This window comes from Numenius arquata, chromosome Z (assembly GCF_964106895.1).
Source record: "Numenius arquata chromosome Z, bNumArq3.hap1.1, whole genome shotgun sequence".
NCBI lineage: Eukaryota > Metazoa > Chordata > Aves > Charadriiformes > Scolopacidae > Numenius > Numenius arquata.
In genome coordinates this window covers 25,766,420-25,788,869 of record NC_133616.1, presented here as the reverse complement: position 1 = coordinate 25,788,869, position 22,450 = coordinate 25,766,420, and the positions used below count along the sequence as shown (strand labels likewise).

The following is a 22,450-nucleotide window of genomic DNA, read 5'->3' as shown; positions in this document are numbered from 1 at the left end:
TACACACTAGACCATAATGGTTATAGCATTGAGAGAAGTGAAAGTACTACATTTTTTGTTTCCACTGATGAATATTAAATCAAGTCTTTTCCAAACACTCTAAAAATCATGACTGTTTCTAACATAGTAATATAATTTATACAGTCCCTAAATCTTAAACGAGTCAGATGAATCAATTATTCACCTGCAAGATAAGAGTAAGACTAAATTTTCAAAGAAATTTTTTTGAGAAATAAAGAAGCAAAAGAACAAAAGTCATAGTTAATATTTCTACTATTAGGAGACACGCTTAGACCTTATATATCTTGTATTTATAAACATAAGGTCTTTTTAAATGCCTCATTTGTTTGTCAACAATATGAAAACACATGGTTGTTCTCCATACATTTATAAAAGGAATTGGAGGGGAAGAGGGAATATTTCTCTCCCCTGTAGCTACAGAAGCATGAGAAGTCTTACATACAAGTAGATGAGGATTTCACAGGCAAAACTATCACTTGCCCATAAACAGAAAATTTTGCACTGTATTTCACATAGATGCATTAGAAATTTTGTAGACAGTGCTGTACTGGAAATTTATTTTTAGCACTTTATACAATGGAAACTTCACGACAAAACTTACCTGTTGCTAGACCTGAATCTGTAAAGCAGCCCGTTGCTTAGTTTTCATCGAGAACTCCACAAGACAAAGCAAACTCCAGGAGAAGTTTTAAGAAATTCTCCCTATTGCTTTGGCAAAGTGCAGATTGTTATTTTGGCATGAATGCCGCTCATGTTCCTCCTGCAACTGATTCAGCCCCGGGATCCAGTGCACGCGCGACAGTCAACTTGGGTATAATCAATTCTGACTAAAAGTCCTGATCTCACCAGGATTGTCTGCAAATTGTCTTAAGATCTTTATTAATAACTGCTAAACTTCAGCAAATCTCAGTCAACAAACTGTGAAAATGAAATTAGAGATATCTTCCACAAAATGCGGGAAATTTTTAAAGCTTCCTGATTATAATGGGTAATGCTATAGATGTCTAGGCTATTCTTTCTTGGGATACATGATTTAAAGTAACTTTATTTTATTTTCTTTGCTTTAACTCCTACTTCCATGCCTGGAATTTTCGGAAGAGTTGGAGAAACAGGCGGAAATGGAGAAACAGGTGGAAATGGAGAAACAGGCAGGAGAAAATGCTACTGATACTTATAACACTCACAGTCACCATCATTCACTAAAAGCCAAAAGTTAGATCTTACTGCATGTCTCAGAAAATGCATATATTTTAAACTCTTGATCAACATTTGTTCTACTAGATTTATAGCTGGTTTACAATCATTGCAAAATTAGTCTTTCTGAGAGAAAATCTGCAGGGAACTTTACAAAAAAATATTCTACTATGGTAAAAGTTAAATATCAAAGTCTCAGTGTCTGACTTCAATAGATGAACAACTCTGAGCTCCAGCAGATTATTTAGACTGTTGTAAGGAAGTATCTGTAAGAGTATCTTGTTTGTGAACAGACTGCTTTTGCACAGACATTGCTGCTTGTACATCAACAACCTATAATCAGTAGGTAATTTAGTGCTTATTAGATTTTTGACTTCTTATGAAGCAGCAAAGACAAAAAATCTCATAGAAATCAAAGCTAAAAGTTAAAAGGTAGCTTTGAATAGCACTGTCTAATTAAGTAGCATTTTCTCTCTTCACAATAACAAACAAACACCATCAATATGAGAGTCAAACAAGCTCTTCATGGTTATTTCTAGGCCTACGCAGTGCTATGGACCGCTGTTGTTACTGATGGTCTGTACTACAGAAGACAGACAACTCTTCTCCCTACTGGAGAGAAAATGTTGCATATTTTTTAAAAAGTCACACGATGCACCTTCCTCTGTCTACACTTTTACCTCTTTGCACAGATAAAGCAAATTCATTTTTGCTTTTCTTCTCTGTCTTTTAAAGCCAACAGATCTTCCTCCATGCTTATAATGAATAAAATAAATAAAATATCCTACAGTGTTTCTAAATGATAGCTCAATAGTCAGTAGCAGCCCTTCAAAAGTGATGGGTTTTGCATTTCAGTTACATCTGTGTAACCTTTGTCTTTGCTCATCCTCGCTTATAAAGTACATTTTTGAAGTTGTGCATGTGTTTGTAGGCCTAATGCCTTAATGAAAACATCCCAGAAGGAAGGACAAGCCTGCCACAGTCACTTTGAAATGCAGACGGCTCTGTGGGCTAAAAGGCCTTTGCATATATATGCTTTCAACTGATTTCTCTTTTTTCGAACTGTGATGTATAGATCAATTATTTCACCTCAACAAGGAAACTCTGGAAATGTCAAGGGCTCTTCCAGCCTAGACTGTGACAATGAATTACTGAAGAAATAAGGGGTTTTGCTACTTCACTGAGAAAAGACATTTTGTGACCTTTTGCTGCTTTATGGCAATAATGAGTTTTCTACAAAACTCTGAGTCTTTCTGTTACTTTATTAAAATAAAAGTGTTTGAGGAATAGCCATGACCTTAACCTTGGAAGAATGAATAGAATACTGATCTTGAAGAAATAGATAAACCCTGAGACACTGTAACTTCCTACCATCATGTTAACAAGGTATAGGCCTGTGCCACAGATAAATTCACCCCGTAAAGCTCACCTGTCTTAATTCACTTGGCTGAACGCTGTGAACATACAGATCCACTATTACCCCTTCTAATTTCAGTTTTCTCATAGTAATGTTTGATTCCAAAGGAAAGATTTATACTAGACTATCATGCTGTCTTTTACCTTTCAAAATGCATGCTCTTCTCAATTTTAACAACAGTAAGCATACAAAAATACTCTCGTTCTTGTTTAAAAGTATTCACCTTAATTTTTACAACAGGTTATATCTTTACAAAAAAACCCCACCACACAAACAATTGAGTAAAACCCAGAATTACTCATTGCAGCAAAAAATCCCTGTGGATATTGACAGGGTGAAGCATTTATCCAGATTATTACATTCTTATAAAAATGAAAGAATAAAAAAATTTAAGTTATTCTAAATAAGAGAAAACTTACTAATACAGCCTACAAGGTTAAGCATCACAAAATGAGAGGTGGTAAAAGGAAATGCTTGAATTTCACTTTGATGGAAAAATAAGGAAAAAAAACCCCAAAATCTTATTTTTTCCAGGAAACAGATTTGAACTGAATGTAATAGTATTTATGAATTACTGAAGACATCAAAGGTCATGTCAAGATGGCCCTATACGTGAATCACCCAATCCCCACTTGCATCACTGTAAGGTAGCAGCGTTCAAGGTACAGAGAACTGAGCGGCGTATACCCTGACTCTAACATCCTGTGCACAATCAAAACTTTACAGGTTTCCAGCTCAGAGATTTTTCATTTGAAAATTGTAATCTAACATTTATGTCAAGATTTATGTTATGATTTACATCAACACTAACATATAAAATGTTAGTATTATGTTCAAATAGGTGTAGAATATACTGAAGCATCAAAAAGAAGCAATACCAAGGGATTTCTGAATTCCAGTCATGATACTGGCATTGGACACTTCGCAAGTGACTTAACATTTCTCAATTCTAAAAGAGATTATCTACATCCCAAAGGAAACACGGGGATTAGTGTTTATGAGGCTCACCGAATGTGCAATCCTCGTAGACTTAGTATTGAATACTGCAGGGATGGATGGTGGGCCAAGAGATGCACGTGGGCCAAGAGCCAATGCAATGTACAAACCACAGGCCAAACTTCCTGACAGCAAAAGCTACACCCCAGAAACTTCATACAGCTGACAGCCAAAGAAAAACATCACTTATCTCTGATGTGAATGGCAGCAGAGCTGGCTGGAACGGCTGCCTCCCATTAGAGAGTGCAGCTGAGCTCTGCCCAAAACTGCCAGACCAGCATGAAAAGCACGACATGAAGTGGTTGAGGGCCACACATGGCTCCAGGATCACATATTGGCATCCTGCCTTATAAATTTACAGGGGGTCACTGCAATTTATGATTTTCTTGTAATGAAAAGATGACACAGTCCAGATGGTCAGCGTGCATATGTTTAATTTTGCAGAGAAATTTGAAATTTGGAGAAGCAAAGAATGTATCTGTCTTTTTCCCTGTTCTTGACCATTCTCTCATCCCAGCTGTGACTACATAAGCTCAGCCAGCTAACCATATTGGTCACTTTTCTGTACATTTATGGCTCTAAGAGTGGATTCTGGGTCTTAGCCTGGAACAGACAGGGAGCGTATTTATTCCATCCGAAGCTCATGCAGCATCCATGCATACCTGCGTCTTCTGCTGCTACTGAATAACTCCATTACCAGAGATTGGTTTTTCACTTTCTTCTTTTAATAATTCTAAAGCAGCTAGATCATCAGTAATAAAACTGGGGAAAAAAAAATCACTTCTGGCCTGCAAAGCCTCTAGAATCATCTTTCACCTGGATAAAAGTGAATAAATGGGGCCTAAAGGAGCCTAGACTGTCTATTCCTTAATCAAGATGAATCATTTTGGTATATGTATGGATATAATATGTAAAGCTACAGCCATTATAATGCAATTTTAATGCCCATGAATGATACATCAGGCTCACAACTGAAATGTTTTCTCTATTATAATATATTATATGTTCATTCTGCATACAGCAGATCTAAACCCTTATAAGCAATCATTTATTTTGGCAATTAATAACGCATATATGAGGCATATATATGAGATATATGAGGCATGTATGAGACAATGCCTTTTTTCAAATGTCAAGGAGAGCAATGTAAAGCTTGATTAATTTTGCTTAGGGCAAATAAAAGTTTGGAGAAAAATCACAGAATGTTTTTACAAGTTCTCTGTCTTGGATCTCTGCCTCTATGAATAGATATCTTCATAATAAATTGACTACAATTAGTAGCATACAATTTTATTATGCCTTTGAAGTTTTAGTTTATGGTTAAGTCTGGAATTTTAAATGAAGGTAAAAGTTTTTTCAGCCCAAACCAGCCCCACCCAACAACATATTTATTTTGGATACATCTTTCTAATTTAAAGAAATTAAAATTCTTTTTGAAGAGAAAGTGATGCTATACATGCAGTCTATAAGATTTTGTGAAATTCACTAAATTAATTAATAAATTTAGCAAGTCAGATTAAAAAATAATACAGTGTGTACTGACAGATTCTGATTAACAACTCTGAATTAAAGGGTACATTTCCTTTCACCATGTCGTTTAGTCCTGATTCTCAAAATAAAATTGCCTTCTGTGGGATATAAAGTTTCAATATTGCTTCAAGACAGGGCATCTAGCAATGACTGTGTGGTCAGAAATATGTTTGGTTTAGCAGTTAGGGGAATTTAGACTTAAATCCAGTTGGTTTTTAATTCAGCTGAATCACCAAAACTTGATGAAATGCCATAAGGCTGTCTAAAAGAAAGCAGATCTTTCACAATGGAAGAGCTGACGTCACCCACACAGCTGCCAAACCATCAACAACTTGGCTTTTTTTTTTTTTAAAGACAAAGTCACAAAATGAGGCAAAACAATTTTGGGTTTTTTTTCCTTCCAACACGTGTAAATAAAATTCTTGATTTATGCAACTTTTAAGTTACCTTATGCATTTTATTTGTGCTGTCTTAACCCGTACATTACAGAGAAAATGATACACTGTTTCAATATAATTTTAGCTTTCTGGTTTTAATTTTCCTGTTTTACTATCAAACTCTTAAAACTACCAGAAAATGTGAACGTTTCAGACCCAGACATGTAAGACAGTAGATCTTTCATATCAATATCCTGCTTTTATGTAATTGCATACTCTCTAATAAATTGTAAATCTGCGCTGTAACCCAGCGATCGAGACATATATTCATCACTTCTGAAAGTAACCAACAGGGTAGTGAAGAAACAACCAGAAAGACAAAAGCAACGGCTTTTAGCAAGGAGGGGGAGGAGAAACCACCTCTGAGGAGCCTGGGTTCAGCTCCATCTGCGGAGCTCACCAGACTGGTTTAGCACAGTGAGGTCCAACCACAAGGTGTGGTTCCTCAGTCTTTGCCCCTGGGACTCTGGCTCCAAGAGCAGCCAGACAGTGCCAGGAGGGCTGGCTCTCCCTCTGCCTCCCCACTTCCAACCACACAGCCCTCCTCGCCCTCCGCCTTGTGCTGCCTTTGGCATCTATTAGCCCCTTCAATGAGCAGATTCAACCTACCAGACAGATGAAAACCAGACTAACAAGTTGGATCCGTCCATGGAGTGCCAGAATGGATGCAAAATAAGCACCAGGAGCATGTGGCTGGGAAAGGGCAGGGGAGGAAGCGAAGCACATCCCCAGCAGAAACCTGCTGGATCACTTCATCACATAATATGAAATGGAAACCTCAGGGTTTCATTTCAGAGCCAACAGAGTCAGTCTTACCTGTCCCCTGAAATTCCTTCTAGTCTCATACTTTGTGCCAAAATGAGTGCTTGGCTATATATCCAACATACATCCGAAGGAAAAAAAAAAAGGTTATTAAAATCTGAACCAATATCCTGACCTTGTTTGTAGCCTGTCTCTGTGAGTGGCTTTGGTGACCCACGAGAAAGGGGAGCAGTGGTGAGGCCCTGTGGGAGGCAGGATTTCCTCTTTGGTAGCAGCAGCAACCTCCACTAGCTTAAACTCCATGAAACTAATGCCTCTGGCTGAGGTTCCCCGGTGGCCTAAGCTGATCTTAGCTGCTGGGTCCTGCGGCCAGTCCCTCCATCTGCCACCAACCACACATTCCCCTCCCTGCTCCCAGTCATACAGCTACAGGGCAAGTTGATTCAGCTGGCTGATGTGATAGAAACCTCTCCTCCTCTTTCCCTCTGCCACCCAGAATAGTCTGAAGGCTGATCTGGCAGAGAAGTCGTCTTGTCACCATGTGATTTCCAGATCCAACCCAAGGGAAGGAGGAAAGGATGGGAGAAAGGGAGAGGACATCTTTGCAATAGCTTACCACCAGACTGGCTTGGCTACGATGACCACAACCCACCCTGCTCCTCATCCTAGTTTTTGGCAATCCCATTCTAGTTTTTCACTCCACTGCCTCCTCCATTACACTACCGCAATTGTTGTAGGTCTGCACTGCGAACCAGACCAGTTCAGTGACAGAAATGATTTTTAACTCTGATCACTCCACTGGGCTGCCACGGGTCAGAGGCAGCCTGCAGACAAAGTCTGCGGTCAGGGCCAGGAACCCCTTTATTAGCACGGAAGACAACAAATGAGGAATTACAGTCTGAAACACTGCAATGTGTTTCAGGCCACTGGAAAGGTTTACTCTTGAATGAAGAAAGTCTGCCCTCTGAGAGGAAAGGTGATTACTTGAAAGAGTCAGTGAAATAAGACCTCTCAGCATTGTTTTTGTAAAATGGAACTGCAGGCAAACTAGTTTACAGAGTTTTCCCGCTTATCACGTTTAGTATTAACAATAGGAGAGAAGTATAGGAGTTTGATAGAAGACTACTGTAGGGCTATAGTATTTACCACTGGACATGAGCTCCTGAAAAAAAGGTGAGCAGATGCTATTCAGCAGATTCATCAGATCTGCTGGAGTAACCTTGGCTGATGCCCAGAGGTTAGAAACCAGAGCTCAGACTGAGCACTTCAAAAGTTGCATCAGGTCAAGGTCAGTTCTAAAGACCACAGCAGCAAAGATGTAGTTAGCGCTGTAATCAAGATAGCATGTCCTACTTTTAATGTAACATTCCATCGAATACTTGGCTGTAACAGTTGAGTTGACACTAAATTAATTAATGTCTTTTGCACAAATTCTTCCCTGATGGAATGCTTGCTTTGGTGTAAAAAATCTGAACAGAACAAAGCTATTTCAGCCAAAAAAAAATCAATTAATTACATGAGATCCCATCATTCGTGCTACTAGAAATATATAGTATCAGTTTATTCAGACAGAGATGAAGATAAATGTATCCATTAAATACAAATGTTATGATCAAAGAAAGTATACATTATATACAAAAGCACTCAAGCATTCAGGAGCACTGAACCTGCACTGAGTGCGAGCGCAAGTGCAACAACAACTTAATGCCCTACATGTGCACAACAACAGTACAGTGTCTTCCTTAATAATATGATGATCAGAACCTGCATGACTATCCACAACATCCTGAAAGTTTTTTTGGTTATGTTTAACAGTATTACGAAATTTAATTTCCTCTTTGCTCTTCCACAGTACTCTGCAACCCCAAAGATTTGACTAATGTGTATTGTCCACACATTATCTTACTTTCTAATTCAATTTTGACAAAAAAGAAAGTATTAGTATAATATGAATACTTCAGCTGACACAAGATGATTTAGGTGATGTGATTATTTAAGTGGACTAGGACAAGGTCAAGATGGCCATAAAGAAGGCCAAAGACTACACAGCAGGTGGGAATGAACCCAGCAAAACATACATACATATGTTTTAGCACCAGAGGCAAAAGAGTACTCTGCTCTCAAAAGAGTTAGGAAAAGGAAACAATAAACAGTCAAAGAAAGAGCAAGACTCCTGAGTGATACACAGTTTATCAACATGGTGATACAAAGATTGTATGGGCAGTTTATTTTAACATGCTTTTTTTAAAAAAAAAAAAAACCAAACGAAAAAACACAAAGAGAGCCATGATTGCTGAAAATATGAAAGTACTTATAAATTCCAAGCTTTGTGTCTCCCTAATCTATCCATAATAGAGACACCAACATAATTTATCTGGATCTTAATTCTAAATTTACTACTCAGTTTGCACAAATGAAAAACAGACACTAAGTAGAAATCAGCTGAGTTACATACATATACAGTTACTCCTAATAACTCAGATTGCTAAATAGAAATTTTAATCCGTATATGACAAAGCATAATTTCACTATCTGGGTCAAAAACAGAATCATAAATAATAAAATGACTCACTCTGCAAAGCACAAAAGCATGCCAACTTCCAGTTAACTTATAATAAATTGAGCACATTATGACAATAGATGGAGTACAAAGCAAGCTGGATTTCTTGTTCTCAACACTAGACTATAAATTAACACGCTCTGTTGCACTAGAAACAGTATGTTAATGAAAAGAACAGTGACCTGAAAAAGCACACTTTAATGCATATTTTGCTGTGTACAACAGTGATACATCTTGTCAAACCTATCAGAAATATAATTAGTTACTCTCAAATTCTTTAATAACGGTATCATAAAATCAAAACTAGGGAAAACCTAAGATATACTAATTTGGAGGTCAACTCTACCTATTCCTGACCAAAAGTGCTATTAAGGGAGAAACCAAAACAGGTGGCACAAAGTAACTTGCCAAAATTAAAGGTCTATTGCTGAGAAGAGACAGGGAAACCCTATATGGTGCACAAGGACATGTGGGTGAAGAGTTACATTTTTGTTTTAAATGACTCCAGTTTTGAAAGGTACATAAAAACATTGTAAATTTACAGGCACACACACACACCACCTTCTGTTCGTGATGCTTAAAAGTCACATCTCATCCAGCATAAAAATTCCACTCACTACAGCTTTTGCCTGCCTGCCCCCGCCCCCTGCTCAAATCTCACGCAATGCACACAAAAAGTAAGGACACGCTGTATGTAGTAGAGCATGGCATCATGGAAGCAATCCAGGGAAGTATTTCTTGAGCTTGAAAACCTCCTCTGCTCATCCCCCTTCTATTTACACCAGGAATTTGTCTACTTAAACACCTCTGCTGAGCTCAGCCACAGCAGTTCCCACAAGGAAAAGATGGCCTCTGAGGTATGCCTGAGAATACCACACCAGGGCATAACATCGTACAGGAATGCTGCAAAGGACTAAGCATCCTTTGAAGGGAAACTGGAGTACCTACACCTTAATTCCATCAGTATGTAGGCATTATCTGCAGGCAGTGCTGTCCACCCAGCACGAGATAGGCCCAATGTTACTCCTTCTGAGCAAAGCATCGCAGAACCAGATGTGCATTGCAGAAGGCCAACTTACCCCTTTCCATACAGTAACTACAGCACAACATGTATCTGTCTTGCAGGCAACAGATCACCATCCCCACTGCTCTACTTTTCCTCTTCCTGGATTTACTTCTTTATTTAATGAAATACAGAAATGCTATAAAAACACTGGAAAGGACCTGTTCCAATGTTCTGCATGAAAAAAAATCACTGCTTGCAAAGTTTGTAGTCCTTAGCAAACTAATAATGTTGAATCATAAAACAGACGGTGCTTAAACAGCTATAGAATTGGCAAACCTAAGCTCCAGCTCATGTGATTATGGCATTAAAGATCCAACCCATGTGATTATGGAACAAAAGTAATGACAACACTTGGAACTTCTCAGCTTCCCACAAACTCAGGTTTTCCATTTGCAAGGTCATATCACATAGATGTTTCAAGACGTGCTAGAGCAAGCAGTTCATTGGGAGCTACCTGCCAACCTGGAGCATGGGAGACAGGGTTTGGAAGGGGTTTTTGGCAGCGCGCCTCACTGTGCACCTCAGGGGCATGGCTGGTCCTCAACATTTCCATACACCAAAGTATTTTATTCATTACTCAGCCGTTCTTCAGAGCTCCCTGAAATAGGAAGCGCTCATTGGTCATGATTCAGTAAGTACTTACTGCACCTGGGAGATGGCGTCTCTGTATTTTAAAGCTATTTACTTAAAAGCAGAAGGCATCCTACTCTATTTCGTTTCACCTAGCAGGATATACTTCACTTAAGGAAAAGAAGGAGTGCTCAGAAGATAAACTGTATATTTAATAACTCTTGAAGAATCAGTAGCATACTCACATGGGAAGTCATCCACAAACAAGGGGTCGATGTTATGCAGCAGTTCCACTCTGGGGGAAGGCCTTCCTTCACTATAAGAGATTTCAAAGGAAATGTTAATTTCCTTCTACAGCTCATTAGTATTCTGCATGTTTTATTTTAAGGCTTTTTGTCATCCTAATACAGAATGAGCTCATAACCATAGACTAATTGTTATCAACTTTAATCTGAATGCTCTTTTCCAGCCTAGTAGCAACAGCTTTTGCCCCAATCAGTCTTCCCTGACTTCACTGGTGTTTAATGAGATTATTCACAAGTTTACAGAGTACAGAACTGGCCCTACCAAAGCAGGGGTTTACAACAATCAACTTTAAAAATCAAATTTTGCAGCGTAAGCTGGCATGGCACTTGTTAAGCTCTCTGCATACCTGAATGAGTGCTGAAAGCAATTTGGCCTGGTGCCTTAAAAAACACTAGAGGCATTCGCTACCCCTCAAAAAAAAACCACCTTTGATTTGTAATTGAGGTCACAAGGATTATTTAGATACTCTGAACCTTCTTGTGGGAAAAAACGTAATCACCCCTCTTTTTCTAGACATTGACTGCGTGGAACGAGCCTCTGAACTTACTGATAAATTTTCTGAGATAAGTAAAACTCGGTCCTAAAAAACTAAGGAAAAAAAATTTATTCCTTAGAAAGGGCAACATGAGCAGGAAGACATAATTAGAAAGAACTTTGGCTACCTCGTGGCACAAAAGTATTTTATTAATTGACAGTGAACCTAAACACTTCTTTTTAGAAATAACTTAAATTGTCTTATTGTTAAGGACCTTTGTTGTAAGACTCCAAAACTCAACCAGGGCCCCTAAACAACTTGACACTAAAAATAAAAAAAATCAGGTAATATAAAACTTAGTATAAACCTCAAAAATGGCTGTTATTTTAATATATAAAATATATAATTAAACATTATTTACCTGTAATTTAAAATTTTCATTAACAACTAACTAAAATTAATATTCTTCTATTCCATTTCTTAAGCCATTTCTAGACACTACATATTTTGATCAAGTACAAAATTAACAAGGAGGATTAGATGAAAGATTAAATGTATTCAGATAATACAGCCTTGGAATTAATACAGAGGAAGTATAATAAGTAACCTTCAGTGTTAGTAATTCAGTATATAAAAACTGCCACAAAAATGTTTTTCCCAAAATGTGTGTGAAAGATTAACTCTCCCCCCCTGCCTGCACCCTAGTATCTATAGCACTCACACTCTTAACTAAGGAATGCTTGGCCTTATTTAACCAAACTTTATCTTAGATTTAATAGACTCTTACTGTCCCTAGATGCTTCATCTACAGCTGTGGTGAAGTGTGCTTTTTGCCGACTGTTCACAGGTAACAGTACTATGAACCAGTAGCACAAGGTAAACTAGGATATCAGTTTATAGCATGTGAATGACTCTGCAGTAACTGCTGAGGGAGATTCTCCTATTTTGCAGTTCTAAGCTGTATCTACATTTTTCAGTATCCTTTTAAAAGAAAGCAAACACCAGAATTATGCTAAGTATCTTCCACCAGGGTCAAATACAGAAGAAAGAAGTAACTTACTCCTATGTGCTTCTCCTGTTTATGCATCCAATATTCATACAGTACCACATTAAGTAGAAAGTCAGAACCAAGAATATTCATGCTGTTCCAGCAGACCAGTACTACTATCATATCATTAAAGGTAATTCCCTTTATGGCTTTTAATCTGGAGGGTGAGTACTGTACACTAAACATGGCTAGGAATGATATTGCACAGCACGTAGAACACAAAATATAAAGATTACATCCGCATTCATTTAAATTTTTCATGCTGCTGTTGTCATTATTATTTAATCCAATTTTTTTTCTGTCATAGAATATTGGTATTAGTAACTTAGAAATGTGATTTATTTATAATCATGAGGTATACTCCCTCAAGCTTACAGCACTACTGTATTAAGATCTGTAGCGCTATCTGCTTGTTCAGTTTGGGCATTATTTGGGTAATTCTATTGCACAAAAAATGGAGGTTTATAACCAGCATACATTATTCATTAAACAACAGCCACAGAAAAGAAGATGGCATTGTACGTTGAAGAACATGACTAGCTGACAGAAAAGGACATCAGGACGACAGAAGCAACATCTTGGGGACAAGAATTAGAGAATTTAGGCTTGTAGCAGAGTTCCCTTTCCCTGTGCCTAAACTCTGTCCTCCTTCCCATTTAGGGAGCTCCACACTGACCTCAGTCCCCTTAAAAGAGACAGCCTAAACAACATATTCACCTTGGCAGATGTTCTGCCAAGAATGTTTTGCATCAGTAATATAGTCTAGCCAACAGTGCTAGAATAAGAAAGCAGTAAGATTCTCTAGGGAATCCTGCCTTTGTATTTCAGCAGCTTCCAGTGTAACCATATCTTACAATGCTCTAATTTTAGAATACTTATTTTTAGAGTCCAACATTCTAATATATTGCTCCTGTCCCTAAAAATAAGGAACTTTTGTCTGGTTATTATTCCACCATGTCTGACTGACTATTAAGCAGTTAAAAGATATTGTTTTAAAAAAAAATCCTCTATGTAAGAACGTCTTGACGAAAACATACAGACAAACTTCAGAGCTGGTATGAGAATCAGCTAGTTTATGCTGAGAACATCACTCTATCTTCTGCTTTGCAAATTTTTTAAAACGTACTGAAAGATCTATTACTCCTTAGTGAACATGAACAAACATTTACATGTGATCTTTCACTTTTGTTGTTGTTGCTGTTAAATAGGCAGAAGGTGTCCTTGGGAAGGAATCCAAGGTTTTCCAGGATAAATATGTTTATCTTGCATAAAAATATCCTTAGTGTCACTCAGCAAAATCTAAGCCTTTTTAACCTTGCCATATATTGTAGTTCTCTGGGTCATATCTGTACATGCTTTCCTAAAATAATTACATTTCAGATATGCTGGAAATAAACATTACTCTCAGCTTTATATTGCTCTTTCTTCAGCATTAATTTATACCACAACACTGAAACTTTTTTTCAAACAGATGTTTAATTCCTAAAATGAATGTAACCATTTGGAACACAAGCATTAAAGTTGCTCTTGCTTCATGTACTTCACCTAGTCAATTCTGGTATTTCCAGCATTACAAAAATATAAAACTGAAATTTGTCCTGCAAAATGTATGAGTAAAATTTGAAAACCTATGCTTCCTAACAAGCTTTGAAGAAATATTAGTATTTTTACTGCATTTTATCTTGAATCTCTCAGTGCCCACCATACTGCTTCATGTGCTCTACCATTTGGTTTTCCATTTTCCTGCTAATGCAAAATAAAATCTTTTTTCTGAGCACAAACATACTAGATACTCAGTACTGAAAAACAAAATATATCAAAACAATATATCAACCAGGGCAAATTTCTGCATAAGTAAAATTATTTTGCCTCATGTCTCTATTTCAATAGAGTAGCAAGCATCTGGAGAACAGATGTTTCTTAGAAATGCAAGTGCCTTTTGAGATACTTACTTGGAGACATGCAGTATGGTTTAGATTCCTTGACTTCATGCATTTTAGTGTTGTTTTCCATTAATTTTTCTTAGTATTCTCAGTTATTATTTTTATAAAATATATTAGTGATATTATCCTGTATTTTTAGATATAATTTCTAATATGTACATGCATGGTTTTAGAGATTCCAACTATATTGTAGTGTTATCCATGGTAATATAAAGTATTAGAAAAGTGCAATTTACTATGATTTATGTAGAAGGTTTATACCTGAAATCGGAATGATCTGATAGATATCCAAAAATGGGTTGGTACTGTAATACTATCCTAAGTTATTTTTTAAAAGAAGTTGGGGATATTAAAGGGAAAGCTAAATCTAATTCCAAAGGTACTTGGAGGAAAATGAAGTTTAGGAAGTACTGGTCTAAAGATATGCTGCAAGAAATATTTGAGTGGAAAAGTTTTTTTTGGTGGTCGACGATCTTTTGCTATAGAAAACTGTAGCAGAAAGGCCAAGGTTGGTATGAACAGAGAGTGGAAAGATCTGCCTGGGGAGACAACAGCACAAACACACAGCAGGGAAAGGGCTCTCATAACGGCCCTGTGTTAACGACAGCAGATTAGCAGGTTTCCAACACATCTAGACAAGTTTTCCATGATAGGGAGATGGGGAAACATAACAGAGATGGCACCTGGGACTCACAGAAGTGGGACAGGACAGAGAAGCAGCACCAAAAGGGTACATAAAGGCATAACCAGAACGTGTGCATGGTCACCAACCTAAGAAGAACACAGAAGATGTTAGAACTGAATAGCTGGCATGCTTGGACCACTGCAACAGATCCTGGTCCTAACACCTGGTCACAAGCACTGGCTTGTGCCTGCACAAGTGCCTGGCTGCCAGATGCATGGCTTGAAAACTCCTACCCTGGTGCCTGGCTGCTGGACAGACTCCTTAGACACCCACACCCTGCGGTGAGTGAGAGTGTCAGACTGTGAGAGTAAAACCTGCTTTATTTCAGTTTTTATTTTAAATAACATCACATTCCTCTTCTACTACATCTCTCATTTATACGACGTTGCAATACTACTTCCTACACTACTAGGTCAGCAGATCAATTTGGGAAAAGCAATCAAGCTCTTGAGTTCAAACTCCCCATCCAAGAGCTTTTAAGTAGCATGAAAATTTTTGCCTAAGAAAAGAAGTTCAAACAATGAGAACAATAACACTGTATTTCCTCATTTTCATGCATTGTATGAAAGAAACAAAAAGTATAGCTAGCTAAAAAGAATGCAAAAGAAGATACTTTTGTCCACAAGAAACATGTGCTCCGGAACTTTATCTTTTCATGCCATTTCCTCCTAATCACTAACTTTCTTCTGGTTCTTCAAGTTAAAAATAAGTAGAGGAGACATGAAAAGAACACTTGAATATATGTGTCGTTTTTTACTAAAACAACTTAATATTGGTCAGTGTTATGTTAATGCAATTCCCTCTTTGGACTAGCAATAAGCTTAAAATCACTACAGAAAGTTCATTTTGGTCTAGGATTTCAGAATTGGTATTTAGGATTTCAAAATTTATATCTAATTTCTGTATTATTTAGATCATTATCTATATCTTAAAAATGTATTTATAAATAGTTACTTTCATAATTATATTACTTCTATGTATTATATAATTATCATATTAAGAACATATCTTTTGAGAACTGACAATTTTTAGACAGAGATCAGTCAGATAATTAAATGGATCCAGCATTTTTGTGACTTCTGAGAGTATCTGCATTGCCTAACATATTCTTTCAAATATGTAAATCAAACTTCCAAATTTATAACCTTTTTCCCTCTGACTACACACATAAGAAACAGTAGGCTTAGGATTAAAGTCCACAACCCCCGCCCCCTGGCCCAAACCCACAAGAAGGGCTGAAAAAAATGCAGATGTAACACAGTAATTGGCTATTAATTTACTTTTTTCAAATGAAGTAGAATCTTAGAAAAATCTAATTTCACTCATTATGACCAACATATTTGAACTTTCCATCAGATGTCACCAAAAGGGCACTGTGCCTTCACTGTTTGCTATCCAATATTCAAGTGACCTTTTGAGTTATGATCAGGACATTTAATACACTCATTTCTCCTGATTACATGGGAAAATCACGTGAAATTTGACATTTTGGCTGCAAGGTCAGCCAAAGAGCAGCCGAACAGTTCACAAAAACTGACTTTTTTCACCCCTCTGGACAGAGGGCCTCTGGTTGGCACCACTGAAGATACTGGAGGTCACCTGTTCCCCAGCAGTGCCAGTAAACATTGCATTCAGTTTCTCCATGAAGATTTAGTATTAAAGTGCCAGAAGCATGCAGGGGATGCACAGCTGTTCCTATCCTTCCCCACGTATAATTTTCCTGCTGAAGCAACCTGATCTGAAAAGACAAAGAATACCTGGTTGAAACTAAACCTGAATTAGGCAGGAATTCAGCTGGTAGCTGGGAGAAAAGCCTATGGTTTAGGAGTAACCCAGGATCTTGCTGATGCTGTTTTCCCACAGTAACATTGGCATGTAAAATACTTTACTGTCTCTGGCTGGACAGGAGTCGCCATTCCTTCCTGGCAGTTAATGGTCCCTGGCCTCAATTATACACATCCTTATCTTCTTCCACTTGGAAGAGAGCCATACAGTACACCTGGGCACAAGGCCATGAGCTCTCTGCAAACTCCAGCTAGTACAGAAAACTACCCCATAGCTCCTCCGAAACAAGCAGCACTAGGAAAGAAATCAACCTTAGCAGTTTCGCAACAGGTAATCCTACTAAAATGACAAACAAAACAATTCTGAACTCAAAATAAAGGATTTTTTGGTATTTTGGGGGGAGGGTGTTCAGGTTTGGGAGTTTTTTTGTTTAGTTGTTTTTTGGTTTGTGTTTTTGTTTGTTTGTTTTTTTAATTCAAGGTCTATATAGGGCTAACCAGGGACAGGTAGATGGTTTCAACTCTGCCTGCTTTAACTCTCAATTTCTCATCGCGATCCCTAAGCCAAACACTTGCTGTTGGCACTTGTTTAGGAACTAACTCCTGCAATTCACAATCTGGGATGCTAAGACACACAAAAATCAGTATTTATCGTAATGCACTATGTAGAAGATTGCAGAAAATAGCTACGTTTCTCCTGCAAGCTGTGGTGGGAAACCTGAGAAGGGGACCAAAGGTCGCAACACATGTAATATTATATTGTCTGACTGCTATAGAAACATAATAAAGACTATGAAAAGAAACAAAACACTAATTCTCACATGAACAGCATCTAGGAAATAGAATTGTTAGTCCTTTTATTTTGTTTTAGCAATATTAAACTTTCCATCCTAAATGATTCTTATGCGAATTAAAACTATATTCAAAGAACAACTAAAATAAATTTAACTTCTAACAACATAGACAATAGGATTTAGCCCCATCAATGAATGTATTACATGCAGCACGGAAGAGGGAGAAACAAAGGAATTTAAACCTATGTCATAATGCAATTTATGCAAAACTAAAGGTTGGTGACAGAAGTTCAAAATTCCACAGAAACTCGGGTTTTAAGAACCTTGTCATCCATTTTAGTAGAATTAAAAAAACATTAGAATAAAAGAAAAGCTTTGAAAGATGAAGGACTGACTCAATATAAGTCTTGATAGAAGATATCACACAGGGCCAACACCAGAGTTTCTTTTGATAGTGTGTTCCAGTGGAAAAAAAAAATCATCTTTATCAGTTAATGCCTATTTCATTTATTCTTTTACATTCTATTCTACTGACACTGCTGAGCCCAACAGACCAGTAATAAGCACATATTCAGATGTGCCCAGAGCCCCCAGTATCTAGCATTTGTGATACCATTTTTATTATCCTTTTCCAGAGGAAAAATATATGGGATTTAACTCATTTTGTCTTTTAAAGCACAGAAGACTCAGTTATCTGAACTAATGGTGCTTGGGATATCCCAGTTAATCCAGACAGCGTGAGAGCTGCAGAGAGTCAGAGAGAGCCCCAGTAAAAGTCATTGGTCTCAGTGCCAACCCAACTGGAGCTAAGCTGCCTCTCTTTTCCAGCCATCTAAGCATGTCTGCGCGGTGCTCCTGAGCACTCCAGTTTGCTTAAATCAGGCACAACATCACGACCTCTCAGGAACCAAGTCAGGACTACTTTTGTACTCAACCTCGCAGGCTTTCTGAGACGCTGGACAGCATGATGGAGACCTATTCAAATGGTTACACTTGGAGTCAGCCTGACAGGTCCTGTACTGAGCTAATAAACCATCAAAGTGGAATCCATGCTCAGTGAGTTTAATGTCGGCATAGATTTCCCACATGTTCAATTCCGGACATGTACTGCAGAGAGAGAGAACCAACTGGGCTCTATAGTGAGCAGGGCAGGGTCCACAAAATTTGCTACCTTGTACTCCATGCTGTGCAAAATCAGTTAACGTACTTCTGGATCACAGAGAATTCTTGAAAAAGTATTCCATGTTTATGCATTGCCATGTCCACACTGATAAATTCAACATACCAAATTAAAGCTGTATGGAGGTTTTGCATCTGTAACCAGGATTAATTTGCAACCTAGATAATTCTCTCATGGATAGCAAAGTTAACTGTACTTACACCTTCTCTATATTTAGGGAAAGGAACATGTAATATTCCCCTCCTCTAGTTCCAGCTCTGCTCTCTGGGCTGATTAAATTCTTTTCATACCAGAATGCTGACTCACTGATTTGACATGCAATTTACCTGATAGTTTTCCAAACATCAAAGCCATCCAAAGGCTTAGTGCCATTGGCATGTCCTCCAGCAAGGTGTACCAGCGTTGGCAGCCAGTCAGAGATATGGATGAGTTCATGACTTTCTACACCTTTCTGTTTCAGTAAAGGACTTGCAACAAAGCCTACTCCTCTCACTCCTCCTTCCCAGAGGGTCCATTTTCTTCCTCTCAGTGGCCAGTTATTCCCACCTGCCAAAGTCTGTCCTCCATTATCTGGAAAACACGTAATTAAAAGGAATTATTGGTAAGAAATAAACAGAACAATCCTTCACACAACATGTATTCATCCATTTGAAAAAATATTTTCACAATACAGTCATGTCATGCAAGTACCAGCGCTGTTAGGTGTTTGTACAAAACATCACGTGTTCAGAGCATATCGCAAATGTAAGCTAATTCTTGCCAGAGTCTTCCAAATTACTACAATGAGAAGTTATTGTTAGGCAGAAATGATACCATACTACAAGCCAAGGATTTAGAAAGACTTTGTTAAGAGCAACCTCTGACTTTGATTCTAAATATCATTAGACATTCAAAGCTTACAGAATCAAAGACTTAAAAAAATTATTTCCAACTACTTCACAGACCACAAGAAGAGTTGCTATCAATGCCATCATTAGTACTTAGAATACACTGTCTTCCAAAGAGGTAAGTTATACTTAAAATGGAAAATTGAATTCCAGTGTCAGAACAATACTCGTACTGCCAGTTGAGAACCATTTTTTTCCTAGATTTTTAGGCAGCAACATTGATTTGTAATGTCACACAAAACAGTTTCTCAGGCAGAAGAAGAAAGGCCTAACAAACAGTTGAAACTAGTTAAAATAATTGAAGCACTTCAGAAATATACTGCATTTATTGTTTTTGGTGAGAAGAACATACAAGATGGTTACAGAAAAAGTTGAACTGTGACTACCGTACCTCAGAAATATCTACATGAATTAGAGATAGCTCATGTAACTCTTTTTAAATTCTCTCTGACCAAGCTTATACACTTAAAATAAAATCCACATTCCTGAAGTCAACAGAATTATTCATTCTTTGAAGTTATTTTTGATTACTGCTATACAGTTGTTCTTGTTCAAACCTATTGTAATGATCTCAGAAGAGCCATTGATGGCAATTCTTTTCAGGATAATTTTTATGTATTTTAATGAGGTTAAAATTATTTCAACTAGTAGTTGTTGAACTGACATTCAGTGTAATTTAACGTGTTTATATTGTATTTCCTGATTAAAAAACAGGAATTTGAGGGAAGAAACAAGAAGTGCATGTCCAATGTGTTACAGAAGAACTTTACCATAACCACAACACAACAAAATTATCTCCCTTCTGTTTCATCAATTAGGGATCAATGTGAACCCCCACTGTGAACTTCTTTCTATTGCACAGAAAACCCTTTTTGTTCTGGTACAGAATAAACTAGTGCATGTCTCAGTAAAGACTTTGAAAGGTGAAAGCCTAAGCTAAATGAAGCACTTGGGAAAAAATGGCATGATTTGAAAAGTGTAAATTGCTCTGTGGCCCAACTAGCCTCCAATGGGCCTGCTTGCACGTCCAGCACTCTTGTGTTAAAAATAAATAAAGAGCTTCATTGTCTTCAACAAGAAATACAGGCAACCAAATACTACCTACCAATATTTCTCACACAACAATGTTGAGCAATGAGATCTGAGAATTTAAGTAGTCGCTGGTTACCAAAAAAAAAAAAAAAAAAGTTTCAACAATTCCTTCTGCTTTTAGTGTAAACAGGAATTCCTGTCAGGGATACTCATGGGACAGAGCTTTCAATAGCTTTTAACCTTTGGCGGCCTTAGAATAAAAGCTATCTTATCTACACTGTGTTAGAGCACAGTTTGGACATACAGTGGGATCAAATCTTAAGTATGTTAAACATCATCTTTGTCCCACAAGCTACTTACTGTCCACATCAGTTTAACACCGGCACATGAGATTTTTTTTTTAGTCCTGAATCTCACCAACAAAGTAGCAAGAAAATTATAAAAGTAGACTGTCTTTTTGAAGAATATAGAGAGAAAAGTGTGCATTTCATAGATTTAAGTAAAATCTTCACTATACTTATTTTTTCTTTACTTTCTGTAGTTGAGTTGAAGACATTCATGTTGTGCCAGTTTCATTATACAGTACATTCCCTGAGACAAGGAGTCTATCTAACATATGTCCTGTAAAAACTTGTGTGTGATATCGGCATTCAGACATAGTACACTAAGTTAAAGATGGGGAAAAAAAATTCTTGTTTTGATAGCTTATCTGATATGTAAATGAAAAAACCCAACATATGAAACAAGCTTCATCCTACTCATTTTGACTTCTCATTTTCACATTGCTAGAACATTACTGTTTCCTTCTCCCTCAGAAATTCATGTTCAAGACACCCCTTCTGCTTTATTTCTTGACTGAATTATCAAGAAAGTGCTGAAGGTGGGAAAAGGAGGGTTTCTGGTTTGGTTACTGGAGTTGGTTTCTTTCTAAGCAGGTAGAACAGAGTTGATCTGTCATGGGCAGTCTATACATTGATTATGCTGATTGCATAAGGTACAGATGTGGCAGAAAAAAGGCATGAGCAACCACAACAGGACTGTAACTGAAGTTCTAGTCAGTCTTACCTATGAAGGTATGTCTAGACAGCAGGAGACAAAATGAATACCTCCTCCGTGTGTGTTCAGACACCTTTCCCCTAAGATACAGCTGCAGATGTACACAATTGGTGCTAAAAGCTTGCATGGGTTCAGAAAGCCACTGGAGAAGTTAAAGATGAAAAAACAGTTGATGGCTCTTTCATGACGAGACATCATTTCTGTCTCATGAACTTCTTCAGCCACAAACTGCTGAAGATTTGAAAGCTTTCACAAAATATTTGTGAAGGCACCACCAATGAGTTCCAATGCTCTTTCCTAGACATGTGTACCAGGCACTGATGTAGCGACGGACTGGCTGCAGATGGAATACCTGTTAGATGGACCATTAATCTGTGGAAATACAGCCATTCTTATGTTTTTCCAAATAAGCTATTTCTTACTAAATCCTCACGCTATTTTAGCAAAGTATCTTGAATATGGAGCAAATGCCGAAGTCCATATGGGAACTCCTGGTAGTTTAAAACACACAATATCCACTTAGGCAAGAGACAAATAGGATCATTGTTGCTTCGTGTTCTGCACTGGCTTCATATCCAATTCTAAATCTACCTCAAAACATTATTTCCTGGATGATTTATCATCCATTTTTGCAACTGTTTTTCTCCATGACTCATCCTAATAACCTAATCTCAGCAGACAGTCTCCAGCGCAAAGCTTTTGGAATC

At 37.6% G+C, this 22,450-nt stretch overlaps 1 protein-coding gene across 1 annotated transcript in view; it reads right to left on the bottom strand.

Moving 5' to 3' along the window:
• The window catches only part of ARSB (arylsulfatase B), a 68,183-nt gene that overhangs the window by 15,843 nt on the left and 29,890 nt on the right, over positions 1-22,450 (bottom strand). Inside the window, exons 5-6 of the mRNA XM_074166220.1 lie at positions 19,095-19,338; positions 10,799-10,869 (exon numbers count right to left, since the gene is read on the bottom strand). Of these exons, the coding sequence (XP_074022321.1) occupies positions 10,799-10,869; positions 19,095-19,338 (315 nt within the window). The remainder of the gene's footprint in view (positions 1-10,798; positions 10,870-19,094; positions 19,339-22,450) is intronic.